The following is a 17,988-nucleotide window of genomic DNA, read 5'->3' as shown; positions in this document are numbered from 1 at the left end:
TTTGATAATTTCCACATAGTGATAAAATTTTTCCCCACACAGGGTGGTGTAGTGTTTGGGTTAGCTGGACCTGTATGACACACATGCTTGTCATACTTTGCGAACACATCACATCACAGGACTTTCTTCCCCATGACTTCCTCAGACGTGATCTCAAACCATTTTTACATCTTTGCTCCTCGGCTCACTTCCTCCATTCAGGCTGTTTTTCTTTTCATTTCCTCACAAAGACACAGACAAATATAAAGAAGAATGTTTTGTGCTGTGAATCATTCAGAGTTACTCTTGTAGACTCACAGAATATGAACTTAGAGCTGGAAATGAACAGAATATTTTTACTTCATGCTCAGATGTTGAAAAGCACAGATCGGCCACTTGTCGTCATGGTGATTTGGTGATTTCTTGTCCATGAGTCACATGTTATGGAGTTTGATGGTGACCCGGATCTCTGCTCTAAGATGGTCTCAGGTGTTAATGTGAACGGTCTCCATCTGTGTCTGACCAGCCTGGCTCATGACCTTTGACCCCTTTGATGAGGCATTTGTGAACAAATTTAAAACATGTCAGTATAAATTTAAAGTGATATAAATATGATCTGATGTTTTCAACAGTTAGCTACAAACACCTACATTATACATCAGTAACAGAGAAAAAGAACAGCATGTTGTGAGCACTGATGCCTCAAAGGAACAAGAAAAAAATGTAACATGTGTATTAAAGTTCCAATAAATACTGTAATTTTCTCCATTTGGTGAAGCTGTTGCTGCTGTGATCATCCTCTTCCATAATACATATGAAACTGTGGATGTTTTATCTTTATTCAGGAACATCCCCCAGCCTCCATTTTTATTTCGTTGACCTCAGAATCTCCACAGATGATTTGTGTCCTGCAGGCGGCAGGTCTCAGAGTTGTGGCATCATGTAGTTCAAAGTTCAGCCTGGATTTAAAACAAAAATAAAAGTGAAACATGAGGAACAAACGTGAAATTCATCCAGTTCAAGAACTCTGCTGTAAAAATCTACACTTTGGATCAGACTGTAGCTGAGAGGAGCTTCAATAACACCAATACTGGACATCTTTATTTACTGATAGTTGTTCATGATCAGAAATGTGTGAGTGTAAGTTCTCTAGCAAAGGTTTCAGTATTATCACAATTACTTATTGTGGCAATAAGCGGATTAAACATGTGACCCTGGTGTCTCCAGACAGCTGAGTCAACAACAACAGCTGGTTAAAAGCATTATTTCCTAGTCTACTTATCTGACATGTAAAGCACTAACATGAATGTTTCTGTTGGAGTTTAGCATCTTATATGAGCTCTGTGGTCACATCTTTTTTCCACTGATTAGCTGACCTCAGAACAGATTCAGAGTGAAATACAGGAAATAAATAGGTACAGGTGCAAACAGTGTATATATCACAGTAATATACAGACTTATGAGTATTATAGAGGAGGAGCATCACAGTAGCAACAGCTTCACCAAATGTACAAAGTAACATTTAAAGAATCTCACAGAAATGCTGCAGTTTGAACATCAACACTCAGCTACAGTTAGAGCTGAAATGAGCCTGTCTGTCCAGATGGTGACGCTATAAGCTCACTTTTCCTGCTCTGTTACAGGCATTATCTTATTTTCTGCTCAGAAACAAAAGAAAAAAGTTAAAGCAAAAGATGAACAGCTTTGATTCACGATCAGTAAAAGGAGGCAACACAAGAGTCGATTCATCTGGAATCAAACATTTTCTTTAAGTTTGGAAAAACTACAAGAAATGTTTGTTTGTTTGTGAACTCTGTGTTTACTCTTTGAAAATCTCTCCTCTGTCTGTGAGCTCTGCAGGGAACACTGTGAGCCAGTAACACAATTACAACACAAATATAACCAGAATAAATATGATGGACCAGGTCTCCTTCAGTTGTCCTGGAGCATGCTGTGAGATTACATGTGTCTGCTCCCACCATGCTGCAGTATTCTTAGAGAGAAAATGTCCTCACCATTGTTTATGTTGCTGTTCACAATGATTGATTCATTTCTTTCATGCTAGCAGAGACAAAAGCTGAGAGGAGACAAACTCAGCACAATGAAAGTGTTACAGTGCTGAGAGGAAAACAGTTATTTCAGCTTGTGTTCAGTGTTATTCAAAGAGCTGCTGATAAACCACAGAGTTAAAGTCAGCTCTGACATGTTATGTTATGCGTTTCTGGCAGGTAAACCAGTATCAATAATCAGTGACTGGTTCTGCGGATAATTGAAATAAACTGTCTGACAGACATGAGGTTCTATTTTTCTGAAGATCCCAGAAACTTTCCTTGCTTGGAAGTTTGAGCGAACACTGAGCATTACTTAAAATGGAGAGCAGCTCAGAGTCAAATTGATATTGATGTAGTTCCCTTCTGTTCTCATGTGTTTACACTGCTTTGTTCACTATTACTCAGGTGACCTACTGGAAACTCTCAAAATGACTGCAGGGAGTGGCTATAACTGATTGTCTGATGCAATCATTCAGATGATTTCAAGCAGTTGCTTCCTCATCTGAGTCATTTACACTGCTTCAGACAGAACAGTCACTTCGTTCTTCAGTCGATCATTAACTTATTAATGTACACAAAGTGGACATCTTGCTCCTCGCTCTCCTTTAAACTGGTGAGTCTAAAAGCTGTTGTAGATTCGATTCTTTATGTTTTCATGCTCAGTGCTTTAAAACTTCTTAAACAATGACATATTGATTTGTTGGAAACAATACAAGCAACAAAAAATCAGCACAGTCAAATACAAACAGGAAGAAGAGAAAGAAAGAGAACAAACAAATACAGCCACATGAGTTACAAATGTGCATGTCTGGGTCAAAATATGTACAGTCTTCCACATTTAAAGTCAAGGGGGGAAAATGCGGGGGGGGGGGGGGGGGGGGGACGGTTGGTCCCGAGAAAGGTGATCAAACAAAGGCCGCTATATCCTATATAATGCATCACAATTTCCCTTTATAATGGCACTAAGACGCTCCATTGGTAACACCTTAAAACTTCTTTAATGTTAACATGTAAAACTCAGCAGGGTTTCATGTTTGGACTTCTTAATGATCCAGATTTTTAATGATCCAGCAGGTTATAGATGACAGAATGATGATCAGAGAGGAAGCACATTAATTAATCCGACTATTATTAAACGTATTAAAGTTTCAGTGTTTTGACTCTGCTTCTTCGTCGGTTTTGTTTGGATCGGTGGAGTTTGGGGAAATAGAAGAGCAGTTCAGCCCTTAAACCTTTCAAATAAACAAAAACTATATTCAGCGTTTGAACTGCAGTGTTACTGCTTTATGAGGATATTTATTTAGCTCTTAGAGACCAACTCTGAGTGCTGAAATGTGTTTTTATCGGAACATTTCTGCACTTCCTCCTTCTTTGTTTTTGTCAGGAGTTCTGACGCAGTTGTTGAAACACATTAGCTTATACGCTCTACTTCCTGGTTTGAAAAATGTTTGTTTGGTGAATCATTTTCAGCTGAGTCTGAGAAACGAAAAAAACCGCTCACGTACAGAAAGCGAAAAAAAAGCTTATGTTGTTCGTTATTGTTTACATCTTCCGTCGTGCTTTTATTGTTTGTTTAAATATGACCGATGATGACGTATTCACTATCGACACTAATCAGGTTATATTATTTATTAAACCAGGTTTAATAAAAATCACGAGTGTTTTTTTTATTAACTATAAAATCGTTATTAACTATAACAACGTGTCACATTAAATGTGCATAAATGTGATCCGCGGAGATCTCATGAGTCAGAAATGCCTGCTACCAAAGGCAGGAGACACAAACAGCCTTAATAACATAAGTGGCTCCATAGTTCAGTGGTTTTCCCCGGTCAGAGGCCATGAGGACACAGCATTACGTGATTAAAGGCATAAAAAAATCTAATCAAAATCAAAATTGTAGATTTGTCTGCTGTTTACAGATAAAGAAACAAATCATGTTACAATGAAAATAAAAATTGAAATATGTCCTCAGATTTAAGGCTTTGAGGCTTTCCTGTATCATAAAGGACAGAAACCGACACGTTTTTTATTAAAATAAAAAAGCTGGTAAACATTTAACTGATGATTTAATCAATAAATAGAAAATATAAAATGAAATAAATCTGAGTCTTTCTTTTAAAAAAAAAAACAACCCTCAAGCATCATTTTAGCAAAGCTAAAAAAAAAAGGAATTTTTAAACAATACTGAACACGTGACCTTGATGTGTTTTTCGATTATCTATTTGTGAGCAGCGCCCTCTGGCGGTCACATGTTTAGCTATAAAAGTGTATAATGGCTCGTTTTTCTTTTCCAGGCCGGTGTCCGACTGTAATGCATCCAGTAAGCTCAGCAGGAAAACCTCATGCTCGCATGTTTGTTCCCTTTCATGGAGAGGAACGCAGACTTCCTAGATACACCTGACAGAGCGCGAACACCCAACAGGTAGGACACACACAGGGTCGTTAAAATTGAGCTCAATGAAAGTTATTAACAGGTCATATCAAGCAAGGCCACTCTGATATCAACAGCTCCTTTTATAATAGTCATAACAGTTGTAAGAAGAAGAAGAAATAAATATGGTTTAACTGTTTTATGTCCTGATTAACTCACAAACTGGTTACAGATGTTATTTTTTAAATTCTTCCTCTAATCAAAGTGTTTTGTCTTCACAGGGTAACGATGATCTGGATCTTTTTACTTTTCAGCCTGACTCCTGTCTGTGAGTTTCACATCGAAGTAATTTTAGGTGAACAAAATAAACACAATGAGAGGTTTTGTTTAAATAACTCGACACTCCTGTGTCTCCTCTGCAGGTGCAAAAAGGACTCAGAGTGTCTATGAGGCAGAGGAGGACGACAACATCACCATCAGATGGGACAGTCAGCTCCAAGCTGACGTGTCTCTCATCAACATGATGTGTGTTTTCCACTCAGACGTCACTAAGATTCTCTATAAAATGATCAGAGGAGTGGAGGACTCTGAGTCTCAGCATGAGCAGTTTGCAGGACGGGTTCACATCGACAGAGACGCCCTGAGAGGAGGAAGAGTCAGACTTTATGTGTCAGGAGTCACAGCTGAAGACTCTGGAAACTACCGCTGTGATCTGGCTGCTGATTATAACAAGGTCCTGAGGAGATGGGAGCTCGAGGTCTCTGGTAAGCTCAGCTGGTTGTTATTTTGTTATTTTCCATTTCACTGAGCTTTTTGTTAAAGATCCAGCAGTGCTGCTGCAGCTTGTTTCACACTGACACTGATTTCCTCCACAGAACATTTTGTCTTGAACGTGGCCCAGAAAATTAAAGCATCTCCCACAACTCCACTGTCTGAACTGACGGCTGCTGAAGGTGAATGAGGAAACATTACCATGATCGCTCTTTTAATAATGTAACACCAGGAAACACTGAGCTTATAGCGCCTCCATCTGGACAGGCAGGCTCATTTCAGCTGGTAGTTGAGTGTTGATGTTCAAAATGCAGTTTTTCTGTGAGATTCAGCTGTTGCTGCTGTGATTTTCCTTCTCTATAACACGTGTGAAACTCTGGAGTTTGTACGTACTTTGTCTCTAGGGGCCACCGTCTATATTTATATATAAACATATATAAAAAACACATTTTTTAACATTAGTAATTCCTTTTGTGCATAATTTTATATTGTTGTTGTCACGGGCTGCGACGGCAGACCGTGGAGTTGTAGAGAAAGTAGGGCCCAAACGCGAGACTCTGGTGAAGGACAGTAAATTTATTTGTAGTGAGTGGACAGAAACAACAACTATATACAATTCCGGCACTGTGACTCCTGTGGCGATTCCCCTATGAATCCCACACAGTGTACGTGTCCATTACAGTGAAAAAGGTGACAACTCCAAAAACCCGATTCCACTCCGTGATTTTCCCTCGTGACGACGTTCCTGACTCCCGACTCCTGGTGACACAAAAAACACACACAGCTCAGCAGGCAGCCTTTACTAGCGAAGCCGTTCACAAACTCACTAATCAACGGAGGTACTTAACAGGTTCGACTTAGTATAATCCCGCGCCGACTGGAGCTCCGCCACCCTCTTAAATACGACGCTCCTCATGAGGCCATCAGCCACAGCTGGTGAAGGCTAATGAGCGGCAGGTGGGGCAGCCTCCAGTGCGGGAGCGCTTCCGGGTTGCCGTCCCCAAAACCTCTGGGAGAACACAGGGAGAAAGGACAAAGGGAGAGAAAACCACCAAAAACATAGCATACTGAAAAATATACCAAAAATACGTGAGCTCTGGGTCAACAGACCCAGGCCATGACAGTTGGTGATAATAAATGAGTTAAAGCAACAAAACAACCTGAAGAGCCGGTTGGGAGCCGAAAGAGCCGGTTCTCTAAAAAGAGCCAGAATTCCCATCACTATACTAAACCTTTCTAATGTGACAATGTTGTCTCTTGTTGTTGTCCCTGGCTCTCTTTCTCTCTCCTTCCCTCCTGCTCTGTTCCTGTGCTACTGCGAGTGTAACTACGGCCCCTCCCCCGTCTGCTCAGCACGAGCACAAGAGTCACGAGTGAAGCAAAAAAAGTGCGAGAGAGAGGGAGAGAGAAAGAAAGAAAATAACCACAGCTCCCAATAAGGAGCCGGATCGCTCCATTCACTTCAAAGAGCCGGCTCTAAGAGCCGTTTTGTTCGCGACCGACACATCACTAAAAAGCACATTAAAGTAAAATGATCCTGATTTAGCTGTTAACGGTTTCTTTTAAACATAGCCGTTCATTTACAGACAGCTGAAAAGTAAAAATCTAATGATTCTCCAGCTTTTCATCGCTCTGATTTCTCAGCATATTAAAGGGCATAAGCTCGAAATTTGTATCCGCAGTCTCAAGCTCCAAGTGCTTTATCCAAGTGTGAGACTTTTTCCCACTCACCCCAACCAGTGAGTGGGAATCAGCTAACTGGCGACTCAATGTCACCGGTTAGCTGATTAATTACCTTTTTTTGCAATAGCTCTCACTGCGTTGCTAAAATTGACTGCTTAGCTTCTGTGAACTGTTTGTGCTGGAATTTTCATTTATGACTGTTAAAAACTTCAATTCTTTTGATCTTCGGGCTGAAAGAAGAACAACACTCAGTGTTTTAATGCTCAATCAACAATCACTTTAATCAATACAATTCTCTTTATTCCATACAAACACTTCGAGCATTACAAGCGTCCGGACGGGAGATGTGGACAGGAGGGGGTCCGGCAGGTCTCGAAATGTCTGACTGTTTCACACATTCTTATAGCCCCCCCACCCTCCAAAGTCATAAAAAAACGTAAACATCCACATTCTTTCTCTCTCAGTGAGCCTAAGTTACAACCTTGGCTTCCTGCTTTTCTCCTCCTGTGTGAGATGAGGGAGAATCTCCCGTGCAGTATGTTCTGATATCTTTGTAATCAGGAAAGCAAGGCCACGATTCTCTGCAAACAGTATTTCTTTATAAATCAGCAGCATAATGCATCATAAAACAGTGTAATTGATTCACAATAATAAATCAGCAGTATAGTGTAATACAAATCAGTGTAATAATTTCACAATTTCTAAATCAGAAGTATAATGCAACCTAAAACAGGGTAATGATTCTCCAACACAGACATCCACAACCTTTGTCTCTCAAAACTAGGTGCCTCCTGTTCCCTCTCTATCTCCTGCCTCCTTATCTCGTGTCCTTGCTGCCCACTTCTTCGCACACTGTGTTCTCCCAGCTTTGGCTCACCAACACTGTGTCCCAGTAACGGCAGCATGCTGTCGCCTCTGCTTCTCACATGAACCTCTGACCTATTCTCCCAATTCTGTGTGTGCTCTATGTGTGAATGTTTAGTAGCCTGACCTATGACCTACTTAAATGAATAATGAATATAATGTTTTACTATGGTTCATACAACTAAATCCCTAATACTATGATAATCTATTCTTACATGACTCAAATTCTGTATGTTAATTGCAAATATCCATTTTAGACATGAACAAATGGCAACTAAGATTTTTTTGTCTTTTACAGAAGCTGCTGATCAGCTCAAACCTCAGAGACCAACTTTAATATCAACAAGAAACCATATCATAATAGGAGTGACAGCAGCTTTAATCTTGGTGGGGTTTTTTCTGTGGGTTGTGTTGAGAAAGAAATTAAGCCAACGACACCTCTATGCTGATGCAGAGATGTTGAGTGTTTCAGAAAAACAAACTGGGACTGACAGGATTCTCTGTGCAGGACCAACTTTGGATCAGAGCGAATCATCAGTCACATCAACAAAAGACTCTGAGCTGCTTTAATTACAGGAAGTGATGTGCGCTGTGTAACATGACTTATGTTAATTCAGGCTCCTGTTATCCTGGGATTGAATTCACAGCCGTAATCATTAATGTGCCTGAAGGGAGAGATTATTTCTTGCTCTTCTGGTTACTGATGGATGTTGTAGCACAGAGCGCTGCCTTTCTGAATCTTTCTGTGTACATATTGTAAATACATATTTATTTTTATGGGTTTGAATTTTTCTGAATTTTCTGTCTATTTTTTTAACTAACTATAATAAATGGTACTGATGATTTACAGAAGATGATATAAGACAACAGAAAACATACCTGGAAATACAAACAAGAGGCAAAATGAAATATTTACATAAAAACAAACTGAAAATAGTCATCAGAGACAAGCTTCATTAAATACAAACATTTCTGGTTATGTTGTTTAAAGGTATTTTCTATTGACACCCTGAAAAATCAGACGAGGAGACCATCAGGGAAAGTGATCGGCTTCTTTAAATTCTGATCTCATAAAACTGTCAGACTGCGGCTGTGAGTTCAGACTTTCAGGATTCATTTACAGCTTTATTTTTTAAACACTACAGATTAATCTTGTTATTGTGAATCTGAAACTCTGCTGCATTTACTGATTTTAATCCTGTGTCTTATTCAGCACACAGGATGTTAGTTTTTTCTTCATTTAAGTTTTCACCTTCAGCCTCGTTGTTCTTTCTTTCCAGCTGAGATGGATTTTAGGTGGAAATGAGACAAACGGTTCATGAGCTGCCAGCATGTTACAGTTTTTCTCGATTGCTAAGACACATTCCTGGAAAGCTGATCTCCTTTTCCCCACACTGTGAACACAAAACCCAGTTTTCAAGCTACATTCACAAAACCTCTGACTCTTCTTGCAAAACCAAACTTTCACCCCAGAACAATTCAAAACTGAACTATGCCATCAAATCATGCCTTAAGTCAATCTAAATTAAATACTCTACTGAGTAGTCACTAAACACTAAATAGAAAAAGGAAAACACAATGCTCAGGACATGAAGCGGTAGAAATAAATGTTTCTTTAGGCTAAATGCATGTTGCAAAACAAAATACCTGTGCATTTCTAACACTTGTACATAGAAAAGAGAATTTGCCAAAAAAAAAGAAATCCTGTGCATTTACATGTAGCACTTGTACGTAGAATCACACAAATATAAGTCCATTACTCCGCCACAGCATCATTTCTCCGTACTGGGTCAGGCCACAGGACTTCGTCTACGTCACAGGCCACATTTTCTCTGGCCAGGCAACGAGGGAAAAAAAACCCTGGCATGCCGTATCCAGGCTTGACATGCCTCCACACCCATGTCACCACAGGCCAGTTCCATGGCTTGCAAGAGATTTACCCTGGTGTAAGGTTGGCGTTCATAAACGTTCCACCGCCATGCGGAGAAGAATTCTTCAATTGGGTTCAGGAAGGGGGAGTATGGTGGAATCTACTGATGTTTGGTTGTACCCTTAGTCCGGCCTCCTTCATTGTCATACCATGGACAAGGACGTGATCAATCACAGTAGCTCTGACTTTATCTGAAATGTGAAAGATTTCATCTCTCACACAAACTCCTTTTTTTGGATGTCTATCCATTGTAATGCCTCACAAACCAGTGCTCTGGCTTATATGTACCCCCACATCATTAGCCACAAGTGCGATCAATTTTGAGTTGTTGTGTTCAACCGGTGACACCTGAGCATTACTTGTGTTTGGCTTTTGCCACCTGTGCTCACCATTATGCAACACAGGTGCATCACAATGACAATGTGTTGACAAGATGTGTCAAAACAGGTGAAAAGTGCTTATGGTTTTGTCAAAAGAGTGACTGATTCAATAAGTGGGTTCAGGCAACTCAGACTTTGGTTCAGACAATAGGGTTTAGTGTTTTAGCAATCGAGAAAAACTGTAAATATCAGTGGCCTGCTGTGCAGTTTATTTATTGTGTTTGACTTTATTGCCTCCATGTGGACTTTTGTGGGAATCAGTTAAGTGGTGAAGCTGAATGATGCCAAATAAATGACAGGTTTAATAATGGACAGCAGGGTGATTTTAGGTTTAAACTTTTAGGGGGACTCAGCTGCCAGTCATGCACTGCCTTGGAATTAGTATCAATGCAATATGCTGTCAGCAAATGTAATCAACCCTTTTCACATTTGCAAACCTCATTTCAGTTGGATGACCAGGGGTGTAATTTTGAATCGAAGGTCTTTGGGGAGATCTGCCGGTGGGTTGGGGTGGATGGCCCGGTCGAGCAATTCAACCGCACGCTGGCTACCCAGCTCGCCATCCTCCCCAGCCAACACCAGCATGATTGGCCCTCTGGTTGTGTCAGACTGCAGTCCAGGAGTCCAGCCAATGCAAGCCTGCTGCCTTGATGTTTGGGCGGGAGCTCAGGACACCAGCGGACTTGGTGTTCAGGTCTCCTCCTGAGCCAGAGATTGCTGGAGGACAGGAGATGGACTATTACAGGAAGCTGAGGGAGCGGCTACAGGTGGTCCATGACTGCTCCCACTAGGCCCAGGCTAGTGCGGGAGTGCGACAGAAGAGGGCTTACGACACCAGGCACCGAGGGAGAGCCTTTGTGCCTGGAGATAATGTCGGGGTGAACTGCACTTGGGTGTCCCCCAAGCTTTGCAGTCAGTAGCAGGGCCCTGCAGAAGTCTTGGCACAGCTATCTGAAGTGGTGTACCGGATCCGCATGCTGGGCCAAAGGCGCACGGTGGTGTTGGGGACTGCTGTGCCCGTACACCACCTCTCACTGCTGTTGTGGGTGAAGGGGCGTTCCTAATAAAAGGCTGTGCTCCATGTAGCTCCCTGTATGGCTAAGGCAGGAACAGCAGGTCGAAACAGAAGTCTCTGTCTCCTCCTTGTCTGAGCTCACCGCAGTATCAATATGCTCCGTTTACAGTGTCCACTGGTGTTTAATGGACCCACCGTCGGCCCCATTTTACAAGCGCTCTTTAAATGACAGGAACTCCGTCACCGTTTATGTTAGAGAGAAAATGCAAACTCTTTCTAAAAGAAGAGAAGCTGCGCTTCACGGGGATATTTCGAGAAGACAAGCTTCACAAAACTTTACAGTGAAACATTAGAATGCACAAGCAATGATGGTCCAAGCACAGGTGAGAATTAATGATGCACGGAGCAGAGAAGCAGGTGTGAAGAAGTGCCCCAAAAAAGTCTGGAGATTTAAGAAACTAAGTCCCTAGACTCAAAAACTTTTTAATACCTATTTAGTATAGTTCATATTTAATGTTGATGTTGTGTTACATTTTGTTCCTGTTGAATATTAGTTTTCACTTAAATATAAATCTGGAAAAAAAAGTCCATATTTTTTCCACTTTAAACTGCTTTTTCATTGTCCTAACAATACAATAATGTAAAATGACTGACAGATATTGGAAGCAAAGGTTATTCTTATAAAAAGGGTCAAAGGGCAGCCTGTAAAATACTTATAAATAAAGTGTTATACATAAAGTATACATTTAATTCATCAATAAAGGGTTAATATTAATACATACCTGTATTTAGCCACGTCCCTGCTCAAGATTATTGTTGTGATCAACTCGACCATAATAACAGAAAAATACTTTTAAAGAAGGATCAGAGTTTCTTTTTATTCCTGTCAAACATTTATCACATTTTTGTGGAGATGAATGTTTTTGAAAACTCTTTAATTTGTTTACTGTCTCATATACCAACTACTACACCTGCTGCACCCTCTCACCTTTGATGGTGTTTGAGGGAGAGAAACAACTGAAATGAACATAAATTTAAATGCAACATAAGCATCATGTCAGTGGCAGCCTTATCTGTATGTTTAGGATCATTGTCCTCCTGCATTGACTAAAACTGAAGGACTGTTTGTTAACTTCAGTGAGAACTCTGACATTTCTAAACTGAAGTTTATTTATATAGAAGAAAGTGTTAACAAGCTTAAAAGTTGATGTGAGCAGTAAATAAAAAGGGTTAAACACACATTATGGGTCTCAAACTGCTCCTCTTCCTGGAGTGAAGCACAGCCTGATAACCCTCCCTCTTCTTCCTGCTCTTAAACACAGCACCTCCTCTCTGTCCACGTGTTTCCTCGTTCCCTCCCCTTCAGATCTGCACTTTGAAGATGGGTGTAACCAACATGTGGTGACGTATAAGAGCTGACAGGCTCCATTCACTGCAGAAACATGATGTTGAGATCAGAGCTCAGACTAGTTTCAGTTATAAGGAAGAGAAACTCACACAGTCACTGACACTGAGAGGAGAAATGGCGCAGAAAGGAGTTCAGCTGGACCGAGAAACCTTCTCTTGTTCCATCTGTTTGGATCTACTGAAGGATCCGGTGACTACAGCCTGTGGACACAGCTACTGCAGGAACTGTATTAAAAGTTTCTGGGATGAAGAGGACAGGAAGGGAATCCACAGCTGCCCTCAGTGCAGGAAGACTTTCACACCGAGGCCTGTCCTGGAGAGAAACACCATGTTAGCAGCTTTAGTGGAGCAGCTGAAGAAGACTGGACTCCAAGCTGCTCCAGCTGATCACTGCTATGCTGGACCTGAAGATGTGGCCTGTGATTTCTGCACTGGGAGGAAGCTGAAAGCCATCAAGTCCTGTTTAGTCTGTCTGGCCTCTTACTGTGAGAAACACCTCCAACCTCACTATGAATCTCAAACTTTTAAAAAGCATACGCTGGTTAAAACTTCTGTGAAGCTCCAGGAGAACATCTGCTCTTGTCATGATGAGGTGATGAAGATTTTCTGTCGTACTGATCAGCAGAGTATCTGTTATCTCTGCACAATGGATGAACATAAAGGCCATGAAACAGTCCCAGCTGCAGCAGAAAGGACTGAGAAGCAGAAGGAGCTCGAGGTGAGACGACTAAACATCCAGCAGAGAATCCAGGAGCGAGAGAAAGATGTGAAGCTGCTTCAACAGGAGGTGGAGGCCATCAATGGCTCTGCTGATAAAGCAGTGGAGGACAGTGAGAAGATGTTCACTGAGCTGATCCGTCTCCTCCAGAAAAGAAGCTCTGATGTGAAGCAGCAGGTCAGATCCCAGCAGGAAACTGAAGTGAGTCGAGTCAAAGAGCTTCAGGAGAAGCTGGAGCAGGAGATCGCTGAGCTGAAGAGGAAAGACGGCGAGCTGGAGCAGCTCTCACACACAGAGGATCACAACCAGTTTCTACACAACTACCCCTCACTGTCAGCACTCAGTGAGTCTACACACTCATCCAGCATCAATATTCGTCCTCTGAGCTACTTTGAGGATGTGACAGCAGCTGTGTCAGAGACCAGAGATAAACTACAGGACATTCTGAGAGAGGAATGGACAAACATCTCACTGACAGTCACTGAAGTGGATGTTTTACTGTCACCAACAGAGCCAAAGACCAGAGCTGGATTCTTAAAATATTCACATGAAATCACACTGGATCCAAACACAGCACACAGACATCTGTTATTATCTGAGGGGAACAGAAAAGTAACATTTATGAACCAACAACAGTCTTATTCTGATCATCCAGACAGATTCACTAAAAATCATCAGGTCCTGAGTAGAGAAAGTTTGACTGGACGTTGTTACTGGGAGGTGGAGTGGAGAGGGGGAGGAGTTTGTGTAGCAGTCACATACAAGAATATCATCAGAGCAGGGAACATCTATGAATGTGGATTTGGATACAATGACAAATCTTGGGCATTATATTGTTTCCAAGGAAGTTTTAAATTTTTGCACAACAATGTCCAAACTGTCCTCTCAGGTCCTCGGTCCTCCAGAGTAGGAGTGTACCTGGATCACAGAGCAGGTATTCTGTCTTTCTACAGCGTCTCTGAAACCATGACTCTCCTCCACAGAGTCCAGACCACATTCACTCAGCCGCTCTATGCTGGACTTTGGCTTGGATTTGAAGCCACTGCAGAGTTGATTAAAGTCAAATAGAGAAGACAGGTTCATGTTGATCCCTGACCATTATATGTACTTGTGTAGTTTCTAAATGAGGCTTTACATTTTAGAAGCTGAGAAGTTCAGTGGTCCATTGATGTGTGAAAATAATATTGCACTGATTCAAACTGTACTTACATTTATATACCTTACATCAATATAAATCTGAATTTGTTCTTATGGCTGATAATCATGTGAGTTTAAATGATACTACTCTTCATATTCAGCATGTTTGAAATCTGTCATCAGTCTGGTTAGTGGTTTTATTCTGTAGTTGCTGTAGTGGGTTGTCAAATGCAACAATATATTGGAGCTGCAGTGATTCATCAGTTAGTCAATGATTAGAGAATTGATTGTTTTATCATTATTTTAGTCACATTTAAAGCTGGTTCCAGTTTCTGAAATGTGAAGATTGTTGATTTTCTTGATCATATATGACTGTAAACTTAATGTCTTTGAGGTTTGAACTTTTACAATATAACAAAAATTAAATACTTAATGTTTGACATTTAATAATAGTTTTCATATGAAAAGTTTGATCACACTTGATCATTTATACATTTAAATACAGACACTAAATGATACAGTCCTGTATATTGTGGAGGATGGACATTTTTCTTTGCCCTGAGCTGTGTCTGGCAGGCAGAGCGTCTCCACAAATCTGATGCTTCTGATTTGGAGAAAATGAACTGAGGGAGACACCTGGAATCTCAGCCTGGACACAAAGGGAATAAAATCAGCTGAGTTATACACAAGTGGTGATGTTGAATGATCAGTGTCTGACCTCACATATATGTGTCTGGAAGAATGTCCAAAAAGTCCCATAAACACTCTTAAACCTTGTGGGAAGCCGTCCCATAAGAGTTAGCTACAAAGGGTGGACTGACATCATATTAAACCTTGTGGACTAAGAATGGGATGTCCCTCAGTTTTATATGTGTGTGAAGACAGTTGAGCAAACACTTTTGGTAATATAGAGTATGTATCAACATACACAGTTTAAGTGCTGACTCATGTCAGGTTAGTATGACTGTAGTACTCTAACTTGCATTACTCATCAAAATTACACCTGATAATAATTACACATGTAATCAAGCACTTGTCACACACAGTTTGAATAAGACTGATGACTCAGGTTTGATTTGGGAGAAGCTAAACTGAACGGGTGTTCAAAAGGACCTATTTTGTGAACTATATGGTTGTTTTGATTGCATGAGGACGCTCTGTGACTACTTTCTGGAAGTCTGAGAAAAGTCAATTGGATAGAAAGAGTTCCACCTGAAAGGGTCCAAGAGGAAGCCGTGATCTACAGGAAAACATAGAAAAATGTTTTTTTTCACTTGCAAAAGTTCAGGGTCAGGCAAGCATTAAATAAACTATTTAATTTGTAATTAAAGTGAAAGTAAAGTGTTTCATAGGTGTTTGTATTGTTGGTGAAGTGCTTATGAGAGCAGAGAAGGTTTGGGGAAAAGAGACTCAGAAACTCCTTTGACTCGGCCTTTTGTGAACTGATTAGAAGTTTTCACTGTTCACTAATCAGCCAAGTCAGTCACACCACTTTAAAGTGAGATCGTCTGTTGGGTTGTGACGTTGTCTCATTCAAAATTAAATTGTGAGGTGAAAGTAGGTTTAAACACTTCCTGTGTTCATCTCAGAGGAAGTCCCACACAGTACCAAGAGCTTTGTAATCAGAAACAACTTCACATTCAACTAACGAACGACTAAGAGCATCGTGGTGCTTATATGGAAGAAGGTGATGTGTTTGTACCTTTTGGTTTTTGTGTTCCTGTTTCTAGAATGAAAGTTTGCTGGTATTTGCTGATATACGCAGGGTCTTACAATATTCTGCACACCATGAAGAGATTTTAGGAGAATACAAAAAGCTGCCATTACTTAGTTTTTACTGAGTTTTTTTAAACCAACTAGTGAGGACCAACGAAATTCAGTCAGTTTGTGTTGTTTCTATTGACTGAAGTTTGTGTAGCTGTTGTAACATTGATGTCTTGGAAGGAAACTACTTAGTTTTTGTGGTCTGGAGTCTATGGGAATATTTCCTGTAGACTATCTTCTTGGAGATGACTTAATATGTTCTGTGACTTATTAAAATGGAACCAGTTTCAGCACCAACACAAACACAGAAATCTGAATGTCTTATTTGATCTAGAAGAACTTACAATACTGTTTTTTAAACTTGTTGTGAGTCTAAAAACTCTTAAACAATCCAGGAAACAGTTTGTATGAAGAAATTAATCCCTGAATTTTTAAACCCAGCTTCCCCATGTTTTAACAAAACCACATTACTCCATCATCATTACACAACACTGGCCCTCTGTGAGATACGCAGTCAATTTAAAACTTTTATTGATTAGATTTGAAGCCTCGCTCGGTCTCCTACTTTAGGACCCTAACTCAAGGGTTCAGGTCATGAGTTTGAGGGTCTGAACTAACCTGGATAAAGTCAGTTAGTTTGTTTCATTCATGGGACTGTTCTCCCCAAGTTTATTTGAAGTTTGTTCCCTATAAAGCTTCCACACCAACAATCCCACACCAGCCATCTGAACTCAAAAGTTGGTGTCTCAGGTTGGAGTAGATGTGCAAAGAAAAAATAAATAAAAACACAGACACTTGTATGTTCAAAGTTTAATCGAGAACATCCAGTCCACTGAATCCAGAGTAGTATTTGCTGTAGTATAAAGAAATGTCATAGGGTGGCGCTATTTTAACAAATGAAAAGGGAAACACTAAAGTCTGTTAACTCTCAGACTGTTCCGCTGACTGTCAGTCAGTAAATACAAAAACCCATCTTGGAGTAAGAGCTGACAATGTTAATACTATAAACATGTTGTGTATATCACAGTGTAAGTTTTAAACATCATAAGTCAGCAGGTTATTATAATATACAAAAAGCAATATTAATAAATGAGTTCACTTCAAGTTCACAGCCATCATTCAGTAGTTGCTTAAATTAAATTAATTTTCTTATTCTGTTTTTATGCAGACTTTGCCATCAGTCTACATAATAAACAGCTCAGAGCTCGAAATTATACAAGAACAACTAAACAGCGTTATCCATTTGAACTTGTTATTATTACCATTATCACCTCGGCGTCTTTTGAACCAGTGAGTCGGGCCCATCCCGCAGGACAGCTCAAATATGTTTGGTGGGAGGAGTCTCTTGTTTGCTGCACGAGTCTCAACCACTTCACAAGCTTTTTCATCTCCTTCCTGCTGTAACTGGTGCGTCTCCTCCAGCCCCATGCTGTGCAGCCAATTGTTTTTGTTTACGTCATTATTTCCTGCATCTACACCTGTGATGAATATTCAAGAGTTTGGAGAGCTCTGCTATGCAAATTAACCCCATGCAAAATGGAGGTGAGTGCAGTCACCTCCATCTATTTTATCTGTTTTAAATGTTTTTATATTTCACACTCACTGGGCATTTTATTATAACTCAAAGTTCCAAGTTTCTGTATTAACATTCCTCAGAGATTTTGATCCATATTGACATGACAGTGTCACACAGATGCTGCATATTTGTTGGGTGCACATCCATGATGGGAGTCTCTATTCCACCACATCTGAAAGCTGCTCAGTGAATAAACAATGGAGAGAAAACTGAAACTGTGTGAAAATGTCTACAATCAGCTTCCCGGCTTGTTTTGATTGCTTCATTTAACTCAGTCACTACTTGTTGAAAACCGGTTATGTAAATTCAGGTTGTCCTACACTGAAACATCAATAACTG

At 40.4% G+C, this 17,988-nt stretch overlaps 2 protein-coding genes across 4 annotated transcripts; both read left to right on the top strand.

Annotated features, from left to right (window-relative positions):
* The first annotated feature begins 2,554 nt into the window (after positions 1-2,554).
* Positions 2,555-8,461, top strand: LOC102784996 (uncharacterized). Its single transcript, XM_087834502.1, has 6 exons — positions 2,555-2,643; positions 4,328-4,455; positions 4,686-4,732; positions 4,827-5,168; positions 5,280-5,357; positions 8,021-8,461. The coding sequence occupies exons 2-6, from the start codon at positions 4,376-4,378 to the stop codon at positions 8,290-8,292; spliced, it is 819 nt and encodes a 272-aa protein (XP_087690628.1). The 5' UTR covers positions 2,555-2,643; positions 4,328-4,375; the 3' UTR covers positions 8,293-8,461.
* Positions 8,462-12,536: 4,075 nt separating this feature from the next.
* Positions 12,537-14,240, top strand: LOC148103855 (tripartite motif-containing protein 16-like). Of its 3 annotated transcripts, none has more exons than XM_087834207.1 (2): positions 12,570-12,910; positions 13,082-14,240. In XM_087834207.1, exons 1-2 carry the CDS (start codon positions 12,570-12,572, stop codon positions 14,238-14,240), a joined length of 1,500 nt encoding a protein of 499 aa, XP_087690333.1. The 3 variants fall into 3 exon arrangements, with proteins under 3 accessions (XP_087690336.1, XP_087690333.1, XP_087690327.1); XM_087834201.1 differs by having other exon boundaries at positions 12,570-13,294; positions 13,328-14,240; XM_087834210.1 differs by having other exon boundaries at positions 12,537-14,240.
* The last annotated feature ends 3,748 nt before the right edge of the window (positions 14,241-17,988 follow it).

This window comes from Neolamprologus brichardi, chromosome 3 (assembly GCF_056152115.1).
Source record: "Neolamprologus brichardi isolate AB-2024 chromosome 3, ASM5615211v1, whole genome shotgun sequence".
NCBI lineage: Eukaryota > Metazoa > Chordata > Actinopteri > Cichliformes > Cichlidae > Neolamprologus > Neolamprologus brichardi.
Note: the sequence above shows the minus strand (reverse complement) of the source record. Positions and strands in the feature narration are given on the sequence as shown.